This window comes from Chaetodon trifascialis, chromosome 9 (genome assembly GCF_039877785.1).
Source record: "Chaetodon trifascialis isolate fChaTrf1 chromosome 9, fChaTrf1.hap1, whole genome shotgun sequence".
NCBI classification, from domain to species: domain Eukaryota; kingdom Metazoa; phylum Chordata; class Actinopteri; order Chaetodontiformes; family Chaetodontidae; genus Chaetodon; species Chaetodon trifascialis.
In genome coordinates, this window is record NC_092064.1 from 1,427,894 (window position 1) to 1,449,522 (window position 21,629).

General features: G+C 42.4%; 1 protein-coding gene across 1 annotated transcript in view; it reads right to left on the reverse strand.

The window, feature by feature from the left end:
- Positions 1 to 3,274: 3,274 nt before the first annotated feature.
- Positions 3,275 to 21,629, reverse strand: part of LOC139336480 (Na(+)/H(+) exchange regulatory cofactor NHE-RF3-like) — a 50,880-nt gene continuing 32,525 nt past the window's right edge. The window contains exons 6-9 of the mRNA XM_070970613.1: positions 10,262 to 10,401; positions 9,968 to 10,175; positions 3,603 to 3,799; positions 3,275 to 3,499 (exon numbers count right to left, since the gene is read on the reverse strand). Of these exons, the coding sequence (XP_070826714.1) occupies positions 3,275 to 3,499; positions 3,603 to 3,799; positions 9,968 to 10,175; positions 10,262 to 10,401 (770 nt within the window). The remainder of the gene's footprint in view (positions 3,500 to 3,602; positions 3,800 to 9,967; positions 10,176 to 10,261; positions 10,402 to 21,629) is intronic.

The following is a 21,629-nucleotide window of genomic DNA, read 5'->3' on the forward strand; positions in this document are numbered from 1 at the left end:
CAGCAGACAAATTTTCAACAGTTTCAGCAAGCATGATCTGGGGGCAAGTATTAACCAAAATCTGTAGTGTCATAGTGATTGGTGCAAATGGGAGTGGCCTATCACATATGTGCTTGTAACCCAAGATGCCTTTGAGTAATCCTGATTAAACTCACTGGAGAGATTCTGTTATCTCTTGAACATACAGACAGAGTTTCATGCAAATCCAATGAAGGGGGAATACATGTCAGTACTTTGAGCAGTTGTTGAAGTCCTGCTAGTGTTGTGATGATGAAAAAAAGCATGTGATTGGTCTCAATCCTTGTTTAAAAAACATTAAACTCGCTGAAGTGACTTGGCACACATTTGTGAATCCTGAAACCCACTCTTTGCTACTCTGTTTTAAATGTGGTCAATTTAGCTTGTTCCTTCTGTTACATGCAAAAGGAATGGAACCCCCAACTCACCACAAATATTTTTATTATTTGTTGGGTTGGGCACAACACAATTAGCTAATTAGCTAGAAACATGAAACTCTGCCCTGTAACTGAAAATGATGTGCATGCCCTTCCTAAAAAAATGTGAGCATAATTGGTCTGATGGTAGTGCTGTAATTAAGGCCCAAATGTGCAATTTTGGAAAGGCCACACTCCTCATACTGTAAGTCCCATGGTAGTCTGATTGACATGAAATTGGACACACAAGTTCATCTCAGTGTGCTCTTCATTAAAGCCTCTTGGACCATAAAAGGTCACCATGATGGATTTTCTGCCTTGTTGAATTTTTTGAAAACTATCAATATCATCAGTATAACTTTGGATTTTGGCTGTATCAACACCCAAATGAGTATATAGCATTGCAGGACTATGGCACACATTTTGATTATAAATGAGCAAAATCAGTCAAGAAAAGAGGCAAGGGGCAAGGCTTAGACCTAAAACCTAGTTGACAGACTTTAAGCAATTTAGGTTTACAGGCTCTGGGGGCAAGTATTAGCCAAAATCTGAAAAGCTGTATAAATTGGTGAAAGTGGCTCTTTTGCCACATTTGATGACGAAACTAGTGTGTGATTGGTCTCACTACTTGTTTGAACAGAATTAAACTAGCTGAAGTGACTTTGGTCACTATTGTGAAGCCTGAAACCCACTTGTTCCTGCTTGCTGCTTTAATTTTTGCTGCTCCCATGTTTCTATTAACCTGACATTCAGTTCAGTCCTCAGTGTTCAGAGTGATATCATCTACTCATTCACCAAGTCACCAATTTTCTACTACTAAAATTTAGGTATGAATGAAGGTCATGAGAAGTCCAGATCTGTTTTACTATCACCAACAGATCAGAACTTTTGTGATTAAGATAAAATGTTTGATTTAGAAAAACATGCATTCTTTGTCATGTATATTACTGCAGGAAGTTCCATTACTTCAGAATTTATTATTAATATATGATTTGGGGCATTTGGCATTAGTTTGCATGATTGGTCAATGGAAAAAAAATACAAAAAGAAATGCAGAAAGATAAAATTGCCTGTTATAGTGCAATCCATCTTAGAGATGGCTCTATTGTAATTCGTGCAATATAAATAAAGATAATTCATTCATTAAGTCCATAAATGCATATGTTGTATATATGGAAAATGCTTTCAGTGGACTTTTTAATGCTAACTATGCAATCGTCAGTTTACCTCCACGGGTGTTTCCCAAAGCAGCCCATCTAATGAGAATGTCCCCTGCTGAGGTGTTGCCATGTGGCTCCATGTCCACCATGATACAATCACTGGTCTCCCCAATCTAGCTAACTTGCTGACACTGTTTGCTAATATGCCAGACCAAAGACATTTTAAAATTTCTAACATTAGTGTTAATGTTACTTACCATAAAAATTTGATGGCGCTTGCTTGTTTGTTGACAATGAGATAAATATTTTTACCTGTTTGCTTCCTATAACAAAATTGTCATCAAGTTAGCTTTTAGCTGTCCAGGGTTATACTTTAGTGGGTAAGCCGTGCAGAAGGCTATGCAGAAGAGGGCACTCGTGGTATTCACCTCTTTAACACTAAGCCATTCCATTCTGCATTTTTTGATTGTAGAAGTAATGGTAACGGTAACGGACCAGAATTTGGTTTCTTTGGTAACGGCTGGAGTTTTTTTTAATGAGGTACAGTTGTGTAGTGTGAACAACAGTGCTATTCATAGTGTGTGTTATAGAAGGAAATGGAAATTTAATTAATTGAATGAGAATAAAATGATGGCTTAATGTAGGATTTGGATATTGGCCTCAAACCAATAAATATAATTGGCTGGAACCAGGCACAGTATTTCTGCCAGTGTATAGAGTCACAGTATAGAGCACATATGTCGGACTCAAGGATAATTTAACTGTGGGCCAAAACCAACCGACAGTTAAGTTATGTTTGGCCAGTATGATATCTAATTATCTATATCTAATTATTATTAGAGCTGGCCCGCCAGTATATTGCACGCACCACTAGTACTACAAGTCCCACAATGCACTGCCAGTGCATTGGCACGTCAATCAAAGGCCAAAGGTGCGAGTCCCTGCCCCACTCAAAAAATGGCTAAATGGGAGGTGGACTTTGAAAACAGGGATTTTCAAGGCAGGTGGGAAGAGTATTATGTTCATGGATATGAAGGACAAAGCTGTTTGTCTTCTGTGCGGAGACAGTGTGGCTGTAATGAAAGAATATAACGTAAGAAGACACAATGAAATGAAACACCATGACAGTTAAATTACTCTGGAAAACCTGCATAAAGAGCCATAAGAAATAAATGCAACTGATTTGTCTTGTATTCAGTGTTTAATGTTGTTGTTTATAGATAAAAATGTCTTATAAGCTGTGTTAGTTTCAGGTTCAAGTATCTGGCTGAGACTAGTGTGCATCAGAGAGCAGCAAACTCAGGTTCAATATATGTTTACTTTTTGCACTTTTCTTGCTACCACTGGGCATGTTTGGTTTTTCTTTGAAGGAAATTATTTTTTGGCTGTTGTTGGCCTGTGGGAAAATGTTTTCATTTGAAATTACTATGGAGAGCTGCAGATAAAGCCATAAGAAATGATTGCAACTGATTTTTCATTTATTTATTTATTTAATGATTAATGTTGTTTTATAGGCAATAACTTATGGGCTGTTCCATATGTGCAATAAGGTCATTTCAATCAGTTTTCAATAAACATTGAACCAGTCTGGCCCTCGACTTGGAACAGTTTATTTAATTTTGGCCCACTGTATATTTGAGTTTGACACCCCTGATATAGATGATTTTATGAATAGTAAGATCATACCTGTGTGGTTAAAGTTCCTGACTGGTCTTGGACACAGTCTGAGTTGAAACCAGCACCTGTCTCCTCTCTGTCCTGAACATACATTGTGAGATATGTCAAACATTCATCTCCATTTCTCAGAGGAGTTCCACTCTGGCTCTTAGTGCAGTGGGGGGCAGCCTGCTGTTTGTCATCCTGGAGTGTACATTGGTCATGGAACAACAGGGGAGAAATACCTAACTGCAGGAAAACAACAGAAGGCAGTTAAAGGCAAGTCCTAATACATGATCTGTTTTTGAGTTTAACTGTAGTTATGTGAACGCATTAAAATCACTGCACATACCTCTCTGTAAAAGTCTCTTCCTGGTATAGATATAGAGGTAAGGATGACTTTATCACCACTCTGTCTGATCTTTTTGACAATGTCTTCATGCTCCATAAACTCGACAGGTTCCCCATTGACAGCTAGCAGCAGGTCTCCGTCCTCCATCCCTGCCCTCTCAGCTGGACTCCCCACATCTACCTCCCTCAGGACATGGACTGAGTCACAACAGGTTCGGACAGGAAAGAACAGAAGCTCAGAGAGACATTCAACTATCTGATTAAAAAGACTCCAGAATGGTTTTGAGGAGAGTTTCATGTATATGGAGTTTGACCAACACAGATCCTACAGTTGCTAAGCCTTTAAAACAGCATTAGACCATGATAAGATGCTATGTTCTAGATGCTTTGACGTGAATAAAGCCAGTTACTAAATTATGATGACCCATAAACTGTGTAAAACAGTAGACGCAGTCTCCATGACATCACCCATAGGTTTCTTAGGAGCCATTGTGAAGCTCAGTGACTCCAGCTGTCACCATCCTGGCATTGCCTGGCTCCATGAATTTCTTGACTAATCCAAAAATGAGCAAAGAGGTGGAGTGTGAGTAGAGTTGAGGAGGGCTGAATTTCTTTTGTTTCTGGGAACACTGCTGTAAAATCTAACCTGAACTGTCTCCATCACATCATGTGACTCATCACAGTCACACATCGACCTGTGTTGAAATGAAAAATGTGGACCTCCAGACAACACTTTGGCAGAACAGATGGAAGATAGTCTGAAGAAGTTTTAGGAAAAGACATTGGGATGGATTGGCAAAAACGAACAGTGTGTCAGTATCCCACACACTTGACTGTGCACATCTTGATGTGCCTGATGTGCACATATGCATGGAGGCAGGGGCATGTATAGACATTTGAAACACCTGGGCCTGACACCAAAAGAGAGGAAGTCATTTTTGGTAATTTTTTTGGAATTAAATAATTAATTAGCTAATGGTATCATGAAGTCCCTCACCTCAATTAAATCAAACCAATTTTATAGGCCTAAAATGTTTACCTTGGAAGGCAGCTGGATTCTTCTCTGTTGTCTACCTCCATGTATCTTTCTGTGTTGTCTGCTTCCCTGTTCTTCTCCTTTGATGTGTGCTTGTTCTTTGTCAGGGTTGTCTAACTCTCTCTTCTCATTCTCCATTGTCTAACTCCCTGGTCTCCTGTATTGTCTTCCTCACTGTTCCCCTCTTGTGTTGTCTACTACTCTGTGATTTCCACATCTCTGATACCATGCCGTGAAGCCAAGCCAAGTTATGCTTTGATTGATCATGTGTATTGAAATTACACATGATGGCAGAAACTAGACAAACAAGGCCCAATGATGGGGGACAACACCATCAATGTAAATGCCTGAAGCAAGCAGCAAGCACATTGATTCAAAGCAAGCAGCAAGCACATTGATTCAAAGCAAGCAGTAAGCACAATGAGAAATTTCTTTTTTGGCTACTCATTCTCTTCATGTGTTGTTTGCTTGTTCTTCTCATTTGTTGTCTGTCTGTTCTCCTTCTGTGTTGTCTACCTCCCTCTTCTCCTCCTGTGTTGTTTGCATTTTTTTTGTCCTGCATTGCCTTCCTGTTCTCTTCATGTGTTGTCTACCTCTTCTTCTGTGGCTGAAAATGGTAGGGCAGGTTTGATTGTTGGCAAGTATCAGAAAAAGTTACTGATATCAGCAAAAATATTGATAGGGATTAATAATTATGGGGCACCACCCTGGTATCAGGGACTAATAACTGAATCAATGACGCAGTCTCAGAAAGGGGTGTTCAAATAAAAATGTAAATCTTTGAAGATGATTTACATCTAGGGTGAACAGTGAAGGGTTAAATTGTAGTACTGCTGTTATCACAATGCATATACACAAATAACCGCAGGCAATTGCTCCTTAGAGGGACAAAAGAGTTTATTTAACTTTAGCAGTGCTGATCAACTATCAATAATATTTCAATTAATGTCCACTGTCCAACTACAATGACAATAAAAGGCATAAAAACTGAGTGATAGAGGGTAAGATGGCAGACGTGACTGCATGAGTGCCTATGTCACGCAATAATTAGTTGGTGGGCAGAACCATAAGAATTAACCAGAGAAATGAGAAGCAAGATGGGAGGACGTGATTTCAACATCTCTGCTACCACACTTATGCTACCACAAGATCTTTGCATTTTAGGTGTGTATTTGGACGCATAAAGTAGGTGGATGTGTGCATTTCTGAACATCGGAACATACGATCTCAAGCTGGTCAGCCATGGCACCGGTCTTTTCATCGGTAAAGTGCAGCTTACTGGCTTTACATGTGGTAACTGAAACTAACGCTATCAAGGCCAAACGGCATGGGACAACACAATCAATGTAACATGCAGAAGCAAGCAGAAAGAACAATTAACATGGGGTTTTTCGCACAGTAACAACAGGACTCAGCATACAGCAACACATTTTATAGGACAGGATGTAGAAGTCATCTTTCCCTTTGTGTATTCCATAACTTCCTTCCGCAGGCAAGGTGTGACTGGTGCACAGCCATCTTTCTCAACATACAGATATGTTCAGTGACCACAAGACAGTTACTTGGCCAGCAAGCTGTGGGACTGTTGCCTAGATTAGTTTAAGTACAAACATTTGATTAGTAACAGGACACCCCCCTATAGCAACTTGACATTGCAGTTGAAAGGTGGAATGGGGCATGTCGATTCTTGTATCCTTCATGACATCATAGCTGTATCGCAGGAACTCCCCTGAGTTTTGGTTGGTCTTGATCAATGGGCAACCAGGATTTGTCCTGATGGAAGTTTGACACTGTATCATGGTTCAGGTTTTTGTTTTTACATGTGGGCCTCTCTTTGTTCACTCATGTAGTGAGGTCCCAACATCATTCTATGTTGTCTACCTCTGCGTTCCCTCCTGTGTGTTGCTTGTTCTTGTCCGTGTTGTCTACATCTCTGTGCTTCTTTTCTGTTATCTACCATCCTGTTCACCTGTGCTGTCTGCCTGTTGTCCTCTTGTGTTCTCTGCCTGTTCCCCTCCTGTGTTGCCTCCTTGTTCTCCTTCTGTGTTGTCTTCCTCCCTCACCTCTTTCTGTGTTGTCTTCTTCCCTTATCTTCCACTGTGTTTTCTACCTCCTTGCACTGTTCTTGCATGTTCTCCTGTTTTGCCTCCCTGTTCACCGTCTGCGTTGTCTATTGCCTCTTTCTCCTCCTGTGTTCCCTCCCTTTTCTCCACCTGTATTGTGTACTGCACTGTTTTCCTGCTGTATTGTCTGCCTCAGCCTCCTGTGATGTGGCGGTAAAATTTCAGAGTAACAGAGACACAGAGCATCTCCATAACCCATAGTAACTTACTATTTTGCTCTTGCTCCTGTCGCCCTTGCCTGTGTGTGCACAGTGCAATATGAGAGGGAGAGAAGTGACAAGCTGTGCTGCTGCCAGATTGCTCCGAGAAGCATGCATGGAAATAAGTTACAATATAACAGATTTGTAGTTCTCTCTTTCCACCTGCTGCTTTAAATAATTTGCAAGATATGTCATTAGCTGATTTTTAGTGTGGATGTGAATGAACAGGCACTCAAGCACTTGGACCAAGGCAGGGGACAGGGCCTATAAAAAGGGGCAGGATGACCACCTGCACCTTTCTTCCTGCACTGGGACACACCTGAGAGGCCTTTGTTTGGTGTTTCATTTGGTAGTCATTTCTAAAAATATATGTGTTTGTGTGTGTTTTTGTGAGGGGCTCAAACTTTGTTTTAGGCACATCAGCCAAGAGACATGGTATGCTCAAGCACAGAACAGAAATGTTTTTAAGGAGGCTTTTTGTCCCTTTAATTCATTATTTACATGGTTCATGGTTCCTGGTTCATGGTGCAAGTGGTGTGGGAGGAAGCAGAAGAAGGGCAAGCGCACTGGACACTGGTCCAAACAGGCCGACTATACCAACCATTCTCCTCGCAAATGCACACTAACTGGATAATGAAATGCACCACATACATCTTTTGAGGTCTACCCAGTGTCACGTGAGAGAATGCTGTGTCTTTGCACTGACTGAAACATGCCTTAATGACAACATCCAACTTGACTGGCTAATGTGCCACAGAGCTAACAGAACCTTAGTTAAGATAGGAAAAACTTGTGGTGGCAGGTAAAACGTGTTTACATCAGCATGCTGACATGAGGGAATTTACAGCCATTCTTTTGGTTGCTGCTTATGTTCTCCCCAGTCCCAACAACAAGCAAAGCAGACCTTAAGACTGCACTTCCAAAAACACAACAGCATGATGATTTTCAACTAGGGGAAATGATACACCAGACCTGTTTTACATAAACCACAGAGGAGCATGCAATGCTTCACTTTTACCCCACCTTGTCCTCTCTGACCACATCACTGTTATGCTAAAACCAGTATACAGACCACAGGTGAGAGTCATCAAAACAGGTTAAGACGTGTGTACTATTTTCACTGTCTTTTCTTTTAATCCAAGGTGAAGTGTGTTTGTTGTGTGTTGAAGAATTTGGGTACAACAACAACACCTCCACCATGATGAGGCATTTTTGTGCTTTGCATAAAAATAATGATGGGAATGTGTCTGGACCCAGCCCATATTTAGTTTCTGCACAATCAAATTCACTGCCCCCTTCATGTTCAAGCACGTCCACTGCCCCTTACCTTGTTAAACACTGCAACAGTTTGAAAATAATTGTTCCCCTGTCATTATGAGTTATTCAGATGTTGACAAAATTATTAATTGACATTAACATTTGACAAGTAATATTAGATTCCATTGTATTGTCATGTTACATACCCATAATACACTAAACAAAAATATACATTTTATTTATATGAATGAATACATGAAAGATACATTCAATTCAATTTTTATTGAAATTGAATGTAATTGAAATGCATGAAATGCATTTACTAAGATGAATTGATTTCTTTTACTTGGTAGTCATTCCCATGGCTGCACTGGCAGAACAGTCCATTGCAAATTGATAAAATTACAATTACAATTTCCTATAATTTATAGGTTCCGCTCCGAAGCGTTGGCACTGTGCGACCCATCGCCAACCTGTAATATATCTGGCTATTTAACAGTCTATGACCAGCAGGGGGGTTTGTGTGCACAGGAAGCCTTGAGAAATGAACCTTTTTGTGAACCATTTGGCTGGAAAGCTTCAAGGCTTAAAGAAGCTTCATCTCGCCATCACTAATGTGGGGCAGAGATAACAATAACTCTACCTAAATGTGAGGAAAACAAAGGAGATTGTCTTTGTATTCCTGAGAATGTACGCCTAACATCCCTCATTGACGATTAACGCTTGTGCTATGGAGAATGGGAGCTGTACCAAAATTCTGTGTGCACATCACCAAGGATCTTTCCTGGACAAACAACATTGCATCACTAGCCAAGAGAGCCCAGCAGTGCCTCTACTTTCTTCAAAAATTAAAGAGAGCAAGAGCCCCTGGCACCTGTCATGTGGCCAGTGAAAGCCCACTGTTGTTATGGTTTCAGGTGCATGCTCATTACACAAATTAATAATGGACCCCTGTATAACTGTATTTATACAATGCTTTTCTAGTCTGATGACCACTTAAAGTGCTTTTTATAATACAAGCCTGCTGTTACCAATTCACACACATTAAGATTGACAGCAATTTCAGTATCTTGCCCGACAGCATGAAGACTGCAGAGACTGCTTCTGATAAATGGGCAACCACTCTACCTCCTGAGCCCCAGCCACCCCAGCCCAGTTTTTAAGCATCAACTGATTTTGTTGATTTTTTTCAGCATTGAACTCCTGTTTCATTCAATTTAATGTTACAAAAATCTCTTTAGAACCACGTGTCTGCCCTCTCAATGAAGAAGTCTGTGTTTGGTGATATTAGTATTGCTATTTTGTAGTTGTACATATTCCAAGGCTGAAATTTCTCAATAAGTGTAGTTGGTCTTCTATCTTATTCACCCATAGAGTATAACTCTCTATGTGGTGGAGATGGGAAAAATAATAAAACAAACCTTTAGGTTGTTTGCAATTATACGAGCATTTATAAGTTTTGTGTGCTCATTCTCTTTACATTTATTTATATGAATATAGGTTTTATTGACAGGTGCATGTGATGAATTAATGTTAATGGTGCTATAAATTATTTCATGTAATGACACCTCTTCTAGCATTGCTGTCTTGCTCTCAGTTGCCTCAGTTCTTCACTATCGTTGTGTAATCTAAACTACTGTTGTATCAGGTTTACACTGCACTATTTGTCTTTATAAAAAGGCAAGCTGTCTCTATGAAGTAAGTGTGCATGTGTGTGTATCTGTGTGTGTCATGTGTCCATCAGTCTCACCTATCAGTTGAGTGCCTGCCAGCTTCTCTTGTCTCAGCAGGAAGCCATATCCATTGCAACCTTTAACCAGATGAATCGTCTTGGCAGCATGTGGGAGGCTGCAACATTCTGCCACCACAGGCAAGATGGGCATCTTCCTCCTGACATAGCAACACTCACTCTCACTGTCAATGACGAGCACTGTCACCGAGTCCCCTCTCTTCCTCACCTGACAAGCAAACACTGCAGGAATCACACATATATTCTATCAAACAAACTACACATTAGATCTAACTGAGGAAACTGGATACATACAGTTCTGCTGAGAAAGGAGTGCGTCAGCTTTGACACCATAACTCCGTTGATCCAGATCAATCTGTCTCCAGTGCGCACACCAGCTTTCTCTGCTGGACTGTCAGTCACTGTGCTCACAACATACTGGCCTTTCTGACCTGCTGACACATTTATACTATTATCATAATCGTGATCATCAGTATGGATGGCATAAAACTGTTGTACTTTGTAACAAGATAAACTAGAGTATACAAAGAAAGTGTGTGACTTCAGACCATCATAACCATGACATAACACCTGTCATCAAGGAGCCTTTAGAAATGTTTATTACTGTTGTCATTCTGTCAATTATGTCATTTTATACAAAGTGGACCTTGCTTGAGATGTCCTTGTGATAACAACTTGACATTAATCAAGACAGCACTGTTATTGTTATGACAACCTGACATTACCCAAAGCAACAGAACCTGTCATATTTATTTCATATCATGCCTAATTATCATTCTATTATAAAGAAACTTTGGATTTGTGTTAACATTACAACTGTCATATGGGGTTGGTTTTGACATTGGCTGTCATGAGACTATTATAACTTTGTCATGAATATTTTCCTTGAGCTCACTGCAGTGGTACAATTTGGACTTTTCATTCAGATGTTTATATGAGGGCTGCACGGTGGCGCAGCAGGGAGTGTGCGTGCCTCACAGCAACAAGGTTGCCGGTTCGATTCCCGGGTTGGGCCCTTCTGTGTGAAGCTTGGGGTTCTCTCCGGGTACTCTGGCTTCCTCCCACAGACCAAAAACATGCTCATTAGGTTAATTGGTGACTGTAAAATTGCCCCTAGGTGTGAGTGTGAGCGTGAATGGTTGTGTGTTTGTGCCCTGCGATCGAATGGCGTAGCGCGCCTCTCGCCCGTTGACAGCTGGGATAGGCTCCAGCACCCCCCACAGTAGAAAAATGGATGGATGGTATTTATTGGTTTAGAGACAGAAATGTGTCATGTCCATTCCAATGGACGCTGCAAATGTGGGCGGTATTAATTGTAAACATTTCTGTGAATTATATATATGTTTGACTTGGGCCATAAATATTTAAGTTGTCTGGAATTTACCGCCGCCGCTATGACATAACACAATCGGTTGTAATCACAGCAGTCAAGGCAGCTGCGGCTGATTCGGTGTTACATGAGCCGGGCGCCTGCTTGTTTGATGATCACTCGTGGAGCATATCTCATTCATGGATTTTTAAACAATGCATTCCTCGGAGAGCGCAGCGAGGTGCGCGTTGTGTGTGAATTGTTTTATTGTTATCATGTAGATATTTTTGATGCATTGTGAAATGTTTATCTTCAATGTTCATTTGTATTGTAATGGACTGGGTGCTGTCAATTACATGTTATTCTGTTATTGTTATGTTAAGAATGTGTTATGGTTAGCTACAGTCAGAAGTTCATTAGGGCAGTTACTGAGTTTCCTTAATGTCAGTGAATGTGTTATGCCAGCTACGTCTTCACGCTTGTAGACACTGTGAAGCCTGTCAATCAATACCAGCACTTATGGCAATGATTTGTGTGAGATACCCGACTGTGATTGAAGAGGATCAAGGAGGGAGAGTTTTGTGATTCGAGAGTGTTTGTGTGTGTAGATGGGGGGTTAGCGTGAATTGTTGAAGTAGCCGCTAACAGCATTTTGAAGACAGGTTTTTTTTATTTTGGCGTTGGCAACGGCCCACAGTAGCCTGTGTTAAGTTCCGGAATAAAAAACCAGTAAACCGAGTTCACGTCTCGTAGCCTCGTTGTTAAGGGACGCTACAGTATGCATGTTTTTAAAACAGTTTCACGGTGCCATAAGGAGTTCACCGAGATTAATAAAAGACCTTACGCATCAGTCGACTCTCACGAATCGTCATTCCAAGGGCTGCTACAATGTATACTGTTGCCAATATGGATAGTAAAAAGTGTTATTGCACAGTTGAAAGAAATATACAATTTAGAAATTGCACCAGATGCAATGAATAAATGTGAGCATATTAACATTGATAACAGTAGTGAAAAACAAAAGTACATTTATGATGAATTGAGTAAGACAGCATCAACACAGTTGAGTGCTACATTACATGATGCTGGAGTTAAACAGTCTGACAGCTGTTGGGATGAAGGACCTGCGGTAGTGTCCTTTCTTACAGACTGGATGCAGCAGTCTGTGAGCTGTCACTGAAGGAGCTGCTTAAGCCCCCCACTGTCTCATATGAGAACTGAGTGTAGTATGTGAATTGTATGGTGTAAGATCGCTGTCAAAAAGACGTGTCCATAATTAAAGTTTCGTATTTGTAAAGTTAACATTTTGTGTTTCAGAAAAGTTGTTTTACACAAAATTCTGCTGTCATATACAGTACAGGCCAAAAGTTTGGACACACCTTCTCATTCAATGCGTTTTCTTTATTTTCATGACTATTTACATTGTAGATTCTCACTGAAGGCATCAAAACTATGAATGAACACATGCAGAGTTATGTACTTAACAAAAAAGGTGAATAACTGAAAACATGTTTTATATTCTAGTTTCTTCAAAATAGCCACCCTTTGCTCTGATAACTGCTTTGCACACTCTTGGCATTCTCATACGTGAGTCTGTGTCTTGTTTTTATATTTTAGATTATATTTTATATGGCACTAAACTAGCTTCATCGGCATGTAAATATCTTTATATTGCAAGCTAAAGCAATAAGTATGTGAGTCCAAGAAATGTATATCGTATAAAATGGTTCAATTTTATGAAATAAATAATGGCTATGCACGTTATTATTGACGTTACCTGTGCAGGGCTCTCAAGTATTGAACTGAGTTCAGAGTGAGACTTGGCGGCAGCAGTGAGGGTTGGGGTGGGGACGGGGTCTGATCTGATAAATGACACATAAATTGGTACAAATAAAAATATTTATTCAATTCAGCATTTCTTAGTGCAAGTGTGTGTGTGCATGCATGTGTGCGCTGTGTCTGTAACCCCCGCCCTTCCCCATCCTGCTCGGTGCGTAAAAAAATACTAAGTGGCTCGGGCTCCCAGGCAGGAGACGGCTCCAATCGTTCACTTCAAAGAGCGGATCCCCGGGCGGGGCCTTTCTGTGCGAAATTCAATATTCCTTCATTAGTCCCGCAAGGGGAAAGAGTATTGAACGAGTGCAATGCAAATTCAAAAAAGAGTGGGATAAAAGAATAACATCATCATAAGAAGTTGTAAATAGTATTTACAGATTGTTATGCACAGATTATTGCACTGATTACTTGGAGAAATTTTTGTTGTACAGTCTGACAGCTGCAGGAAGGAATGACCTGCGATACCGCTCCTTCACACACTTTGGATGTAGCATCCTATCACTGATGGAGCTCCTCAGTGCAGTGAGTGTGTTGTGGAGGGGGTGGGAGTCATTGACTGTCATGTAGGACAGTTTGGCTGTCATCCTCCTGTCCCCCACCTCCTCCACCAGTTCCAGAGGGCATCCCAGGACAGAGCTGGCCTTCCTAATGAGTTTGTCCAGCCTCTTCCTGTCAGCTGTTGTGATGCTGCTCCCCCAGCAGACTACACCATAGAAGACCCTTAATGACAACAGAGTCATAGAAGGTCTTCAGGAGTGGCCCACACACCCCAAAAGACCTCAGCCTCCTGAGCAGATAGAGTCTGCTCTGTCCTTTTTTATAAAGTGCAGTGGTGTTATGAGTCCAGTCAAGTTTGTTGTTCAGATGAACACCCAGGTATTTATAAGATGTCACCATCTCAATGTCCCTTCCGTGAATGTTCACTGGTCTGGTCTGCTCTGTAGTAGAGGTGGAGTGAAGCGTCGGCAGCCTCTTGAGCAGTGAGGTTGTAGATCGGCTATTTTCAAATGGCTGAAGTGTGTATATAGGGCTGAAGTGGTTAATATGTTTTGTGATAAATCTACAAAGTAACTAGTAGCTAAAGTTATCAAATGTTAGCTACTTTACCACCACTGTGCTTGAGTGACTGTCCTTCAGGCAGCCATTTTCTTGTGTTCCCGGTTATCACAGGACTAGTTGCGGAGACCGCGGCATATCCAGAGGAGTAAGTAAAAATATATAAAAGTGTTCACATAAGGGCAAAAAAACCAAAACAAAAAACAGCGCTTGATGTTTTAAATGCAGGATCATGTCCACAGAAAGAGTTTATTAATATGTGCATGCTTCGAACAGGATAGTCCCCCACTTCGCGCGCAAAAAAAAGCATTGCTAGCTAGCATTAGCCTATAAGCTAACGTTAAGCTAAATTTATTTTCTATACGTAACTTAATATTATTCCTTGGTTCATCTACGCATTAAATGCATGGTGAGATGTCTCCACTAGCTCTCAAAATTGCGTTGTTAGCAAGCATTAGTTAGATTGCCCTAATAAATAATAATTAAAACCTAGCTAGGACTAATGCTCGCCGCGGTCCGAGCGTTAACAAACTTGCTAACGCTAAGATTGGGGCGAGTATTAGTGCTAGCTAGCGATGTATTGTATTGCCAGCTAGCATTAGCCTAATAGGCTGTGGTCGGTGTGGTGTTCCATTAAAATATTATTTACCGGGAAGCCTATTTATAACGTTTGGCAATGTATTGTATGTTATAATATTTATTTTTGCAGACATACTTAAACGGCCTTTGTACATGCCTATTTGTGTCTGCTAATTTTCCAGATACAGTCGACGGGTTAACTGAGCAGTAAATAGCATTTTCTGCTCTGCCTCACAACGTACTATATATTAAACCAAATCGACCCTGTGAAAATTTAAATGTGCTCATTCATAATCAAGCAATGAAGCTCAGATGTGTTCTCTGTCTCTCTCTCTCTCTCTCTCTCTCTCTCTCTCTCTCTCTCTCTCTCTCTGTGTGTGTGTGTGTGTGTGTGTGTTTGTGTGTGTGTGTGTGTAGATTGACAGGCACATGCAGACCTAGAGAGCAGTTACCTGTATTTGAGGAAAACTAAGTAAGTACACAAACAACACACACTTTAGCATTTATCTTCACTTGTTACAGCAGCGGTCTTCCACAGAAATACTGTAGAGCAATGGTTCCCAAACTTTTTAGGCCGTGACCCCCAAAATAACCCATTGCATAGGCATTGCTTCATATGCAAAATTTCAATCTGTTGAGGCTTTAGTGGTTAAATGGCATATTTATATCCAATTGTCCTTAAACAAGTAGTATGTTTTGAGATTTAATTCAAGTGTCAAATCTTTATCTGTTACAGATTGGGAGAATTAAAATTATGGAATACAGTGATAGCTCTTGGACCGAGCGACGGCGAATTAATGCCAAAGTTCAGGAGCACTTGCGGGTGGTGGAAACAAAACGACTTCTCTTCAAATGAGGATGTAGTTGCTTTTGAAATGAGCAGCAGAAGTTCGGAGAATCAAAATGAACAGTTGATGTCTCGTACAGTTTGCGATACAACGGACAGTCAAGTCTTTGGGAATCTGAATGAAGAGTTGGACTGTCGTGTGGAAAGGGACCAAGATTCAGATTCCGAAGAAAGGCTACGACTGATGTCCAAATGGAACCTGAAAATTCACAAAGGCAGCGGAGGTAATGTTTTTTTTAAGGCAGTGGTTCTAAAACCATTTAAAAACTTGTGAGTTCTGTCGCTTTCTGCTGGAGCTGGACACATATGTGAGCTGTTTGACATGCATTCTAGCCCACACCATGCACAACTAACTGCATGATTGTATAAATTAAAGATCAACTCATTATTTGATTTGTTTTTTCTGTAGCTTTGATCAGTGTTATTCATTATTATATTGTTGCTGTCAGGCAGAAACATTTTATCGCCACAATTCAACTTTTAATGAAAATATCTACAAGCTCACCAAGCTTTGTGAGCATGTAGATCAGAAATTTTTTAATAGTTGATGTATATGGTTAAAATTAGTTTGATGCTATGTTAAAATGGTTTGCTGGGTTTGCTCTGGAACCCCCTCAAAGACCAATGGGGGTCTCCAGAATCCATTTTGAGAAATACTGCTTAAAGAAACTATTTTGCTAAAAGTTATGTTTTTAAATTAATGCAGGCCAACGCAGAAACTCAGGTAGGTTCTCTTGAGTGACGAATCTGAAGTGTGTTCCGAGGATGTAGAACCACCGACACCTCCCCGTGAACTGTCAACAAAAAAAAGCTCCCCCACAAAGAGACAGCAGAGCTGCAGTAGGAACTCGAGTTTGTCCAGCAGCCCACCTGAGTCTCTAATGCAAGTATGCAAACTATGGAATTTAGATTTCTTATTTATTTAGTAATATAGAGAGAAGTTAACTTCTTTAAATGTAAAATTATGTGTAGGAACCCTGAGTCCGAGGAGCACCCCCAGTCTCATCGGATTCCCCAGTCTGGACAGAGAGGGGTCAACTGCAGCCCTGATAAACCCCGTCTCTGAAACCCCGAGTCTGTCCACCACAATTGGAAGAGAGACTTCAAGACGCCTCAGCGAGAATGCGAGCACCCCAAGTTGGGCACCGAGCCAGAGCTGCCGCCCCATTGAAAGCCAGACATCACGAGTCACTGCCCTGATTCAGAGCCCCAGTGAGACCCCGAGACAGAGCCACTTCTCTTCATCTCAGACACCAAGACCCACTACCCCTATGCACAACCCCAGCGAAACCCGGACCCCAAGACATAGCCGACCCTCTTCAAGGTGGATAAGCAGCTCTGGGATGGAACAACAAATGTTCATCCAGTTGGTCAAACTTCTCGAGGAGGTGAAGGACACCCAGAGGGTCCATACCAGGATGCCAACCAACCTCCTGAAACAAAAAGAGGGTGTTCAAGTGCTGACTGTGCCAGAGGGAGCAGTGTTTCCACTAAACAGAGTGGAGGATGTCGAGGCCATGTGCGCCAGGCTGGGCGACGTAGAGTTCAATTCTGCAGTTGTAAGTTTAAATCTCTTATTCACTTCAAAATGTAATTGTATTTTCTAAATCTCTTATTCACTTCAATATCTATTTTCTAATGACATTGATAATTATTTTTTAGTAGAATAGCTTTTGTAGCCTACATCTGGACACCTGTGCATTTCCACACACACACCGACACACACACGCAAAAGTAGACATGGTCTTGATCAAATCCAATACAGAATTTCCTTCCTGTGACTTTTATCATTCTAAGCCATGACAACCATGGCAACCAACCGCCCGTGGGCCCACCACCTGCAGGAAGGATCACAAGGGGCTGGTGCTATGCGATATGGGTGGCAGTCGTGGGCAGGGGCCCCGACGACCCAAACCCTGGACAACGACTCTGGCTATGGGGACATGGAATGTCACCTTGCTAGGGGGGAAAGAGCCTGAGCTAGTGTGGGAGGTTGAGCAGTACAGGCTAGAGATAGTCGGGCTCACCTCCACGCACAGTCTGGGCTCTGGAACCCAACTCCTTGAGAGAGGCTGGACTCTCTTCTACTCTGGAGTTGCCCGCAGTGAGAGGCAGCGAGCTGGTGTGGGCTTGCTTATAACCCCCCAACTCGGCCGCCATGTGTTGGAGTTCTCTCCGCTGAGCGAGAGGGTCGTTTCCCTGCGCCTTCGGGTCGGGGATAGGTCTCTCACTGTTGTTTCGGCCTATGGGCCGAACAGCAGTGCAGAATACCCGGCCTTCTTGGAGTCCCTGGGAGGGGTACTGGAAAGTGCTCCAACTGGGGACTCCATTGTTCTGCTGGGGGACTTCAATGCTCACGTGGGTAGCAACAGTGATACCTGGAGGCGTGTGATTGGGAGAAACGGCTTCCCCGATCTGAACCCAAGTGGTGTTCTGTCATTGGATTTCTGTGCTAGTCACAGTTTGTCCATAACGAACACCATGTTCAAGCATAAGGGTGTCCATCAGTGCATGTGGCACCAGGACACCCTTGGCCGGAGGTCAATGATCGACTTTGTAGTCGTATCATCTGACCTTCGGGGGTATGTGTTGGACACTCAGGTAAAGAGAGGGGCTGATCTGTCAACTGATCACCACCTGGTGGTGAGTTGGATTCGCTGGCAGGGAAGGAAGCAGGACAGACTTGGCAGACCCAAATGGACCGTTGGAGGTCGATTCATCCATCACCGGGACTGAAGTCACTGAAGTAGTTTGCAAGCTCCTCAGTGGCAAAGCACCAGGGGTGGATGAGATCTGCCCTGAGTACCTCAAGTCTCAGGATGTTGTAGGATTGTCTTGGTTGACACGCCTCTGCAACATTGCGTGGCAGTTGGGGACAGTGCCTCTGGACTGGCAGACTGGGGTGGTGGTCCTTCTTTTTAAAAAGGGGGACCGGAGGGTGTGTTCCAACTATCGGGGGATCGCACTCCTCAGCCTTCCTGGGAAAGTCTATTTCAGGGTACCGGAGAGGAGAATCCGGCCGATAGTCGAACCTTGGATTCAGGAGGAACAATGCGTTTTTCGTCCTGGCCGTGGAACACTGGACCAGCTCTATAGCCTCCACAGGGTGCTTGAGGGTTCATGGGAGTTTGCCCAACCAGTCCACATGTGTTTTGTGGACTTGGAGAAGGCATTGGACCGTGTCCCTCGCTTCATTCTGTGGGAGGTGCTCCGGGAGTATGGGGTTGGAGGCCCTCTGTTGAGGGCTGTACAGTCCCTGTACAACCGGAGCAGGAGCTTGGGCCGCATTGCCGGCAGTAAGTCGGACCTGTTCCCGATGCATATCGGACTCCGACAGGGCTGCCCTTAGTCACCAGTTCTGTTCATCATTTTTATGGACAGAATTTCTAGGCGCAGCCAGGGGCCGGAGGGGGTTCGGTTCAGGAGCCGGCAGAATTTGTCTCTGCTTTTTGCGGAAGATGTTGTCTTGTTGGCTCCCTCGAGCCAGGACCTTCAGCGTGCACTGGGGTGGTTCGCAGCCGAGTGTGAAGCAGCTGGGATGAGAGTCAGCACCTCCACGTCCGAGGCCATGGTTCTCGACCGGAAAAAGGTGGCTTGCTCCCTTCAGGTTGGGGGAGAGTTCCTGCCTCAAGTGGAGGAGTTTAAGTATCTTGGGATCCTGTTCACGAGTGAGGGAAGGATGGAGCGTGAGATTGACAGGTGGATCAGTGCAGCGGCTACAGTAATGCAGTCGCTGTACCGGTCTGTCGTGGTGAAGAAGGAGCTGAGCTGAAAGGCAAAGCTCTCGATTTACCTGTCAATCTATGTTCCTACCCTCACCTCTGGTCATGAACTTTGGGTCATGACCGAAAGAATGAGGTCCCGGATACAAGCGGCTGAAATGAGTTTCCTCCGCAGGGTGGCAGGGCGCTCCCTTAGAGATAGGATGAGGAGCTCTGTCACCTGGGAGGAGCTCAGAGTAGAGTCGCTGCTCCTCCACATTGAGAGGAGTCAGCTGAGGTGGCTCGGGCATCTCTATCGGATTTCCCCTGGACGCCTCCCAAGGGAGGTGTTCCAGGCATGTCCCACCAGGAGGAGGCCCCGAGGAAGACCCAGGACACGCTGGAGTGACTATGTTGCTCGGCTGGCCTGGGAACGCCTCGGGATCCCCCCAGAAGAGCTAGGGGAAGTGTCTGGGGAGAGGGAAGTTTGGGAATCCCTGCTCAGACTGCTCCCCCTGCGACCCTGCCCCGGATGAAGCTGGAGAAAATGGATGGACATTATGTCCATGTTCCCATTGATTGTTATTTTTTAGTGGTACTCTAAGTACGTTAAACACAGTGCTGCATTAGGCAAAACTAGAGTTGAACAGTCTTGGTTAGAAATGTTGTCTTGGTAAAGTTGTCATAACAAAGACATTGCTGCATCCAGTTTGTAAGAAAAAATGCTACCGCACGTCTTTCATCCCAACAGCTGTCAGACTGTTCCATTCCAGCATCATGTACTGCAGCACTGTGTTGATGCTGTTGTTTTTCCCCCAATTCAATCTTATCTTATCTTATCTTATCTTATCTTATCTTATCTTATCTTATCTTATCTTATCTTATCTTATTTAATGTCAAGCTCTTACAGTAAAGACATCTCCAACAATGTCAACTTTGCACTAGAAATTACATAATTGATCAAATGACACTTAATGACAACAGTCATAAACATAAAGGCTTCATGTTTATGATAGATGTCATGTCATGGTTTTTGACAGCACACCCCTTCAAATAAAGTGTTACCAATAAATGTTAAGGCTACCTACTAATGTGATTAAGTAGCAACAAAGTGTCTGCGTAGTAGGAAATATACATCCAGTGATTCTACTGTACATTACAAGGTTCCTCTAATAACAGTTCATTTTGGGAACTTTTACGGTTTTCTTTCTGAGAGTGAGATGAGATAATAGGGTAACACTTTTGATATAGACCACATCTGTAGAGCCTTATGAGGGCATTCATCATTAATTTTAATATATTCAATATATTCATATTCATTTATGACCATACTCATAAACACACATAATTCTTTCTGAGCATTATATCTGCAGCCATGAAAAAATATAGATGTGACTTATAATGAATTACAACTTCAAGTGTCTTGTGGGTGCTCTTGAGTTACAGTTATGAACAAGAACTTGAGTGTTTGGGTTTATAATACATTATGACTACCTAAACACATCTCAGCAATCAGCTGTAGTAAGGTCTAATAATGTGCTACAATAGTCCTTGCAGTATTACAAGTTATCCTTGTCTGTGATAAGTAAAGCGAAGTACATATTGACGCATCTAGAGTAATGCATGCCTCATTCAGAATGTTTAATTGTTGATGGTAAGTATAATGCATTTTCATGCATTTAAAAGAATATATGCTGCATCATTAGTAAGTATTATATAAGATGTCAAAATGCAGAGAATTACAAGTAAAATTTGTTTGCATTTGGAGTTTCCCCTACCATTGCCTTGGGGAACAATTATGTGTTGTGGCCGTGGTTTGGTGATCTGCTCTGACTCTGTTTTGTGTGTTTTTTCAGGGCTGGAACAAGGCAGGGGCAGGGCTGATCTTTGCTGGGTTGAGCAGCTCCTGACACACCTGTCACCTATCTCCCCTAATCAGTACTCTCCTTCTTAAGCATGCTTCTCCCACACTCTGATGCCAGATGGTCACATTGCTCATGCTTGTGTTTCTCGCCTCAGCATTGATCTCCAGGTTCCTGCCTTGTGTTCTCCAGCCGTCTTGCCTTCGTGCATGCTGTGATTTTTTTTTTTTGTTTTGTTTTCCAGCCTGTGTGCTAACCCATTACGGAGTTTTTTGTTCTAAGTGTCTGTCGAGTGGTTCTCCAGCACTTTTGGTTCTTTTGTTGTTCTCTTGCCTGTGCTTTTTCCCTCAGCGGAGCTTTTGTTTCCTACCAGTGACTGTTGAGTGTGGTGGCTGTCGAGGTTTCTCCAGCGTTTAATTTTGGACTTTTTGCCTGTGTGCTTTCCCTTAACGGAGTTTTGTGTTTTCTCATT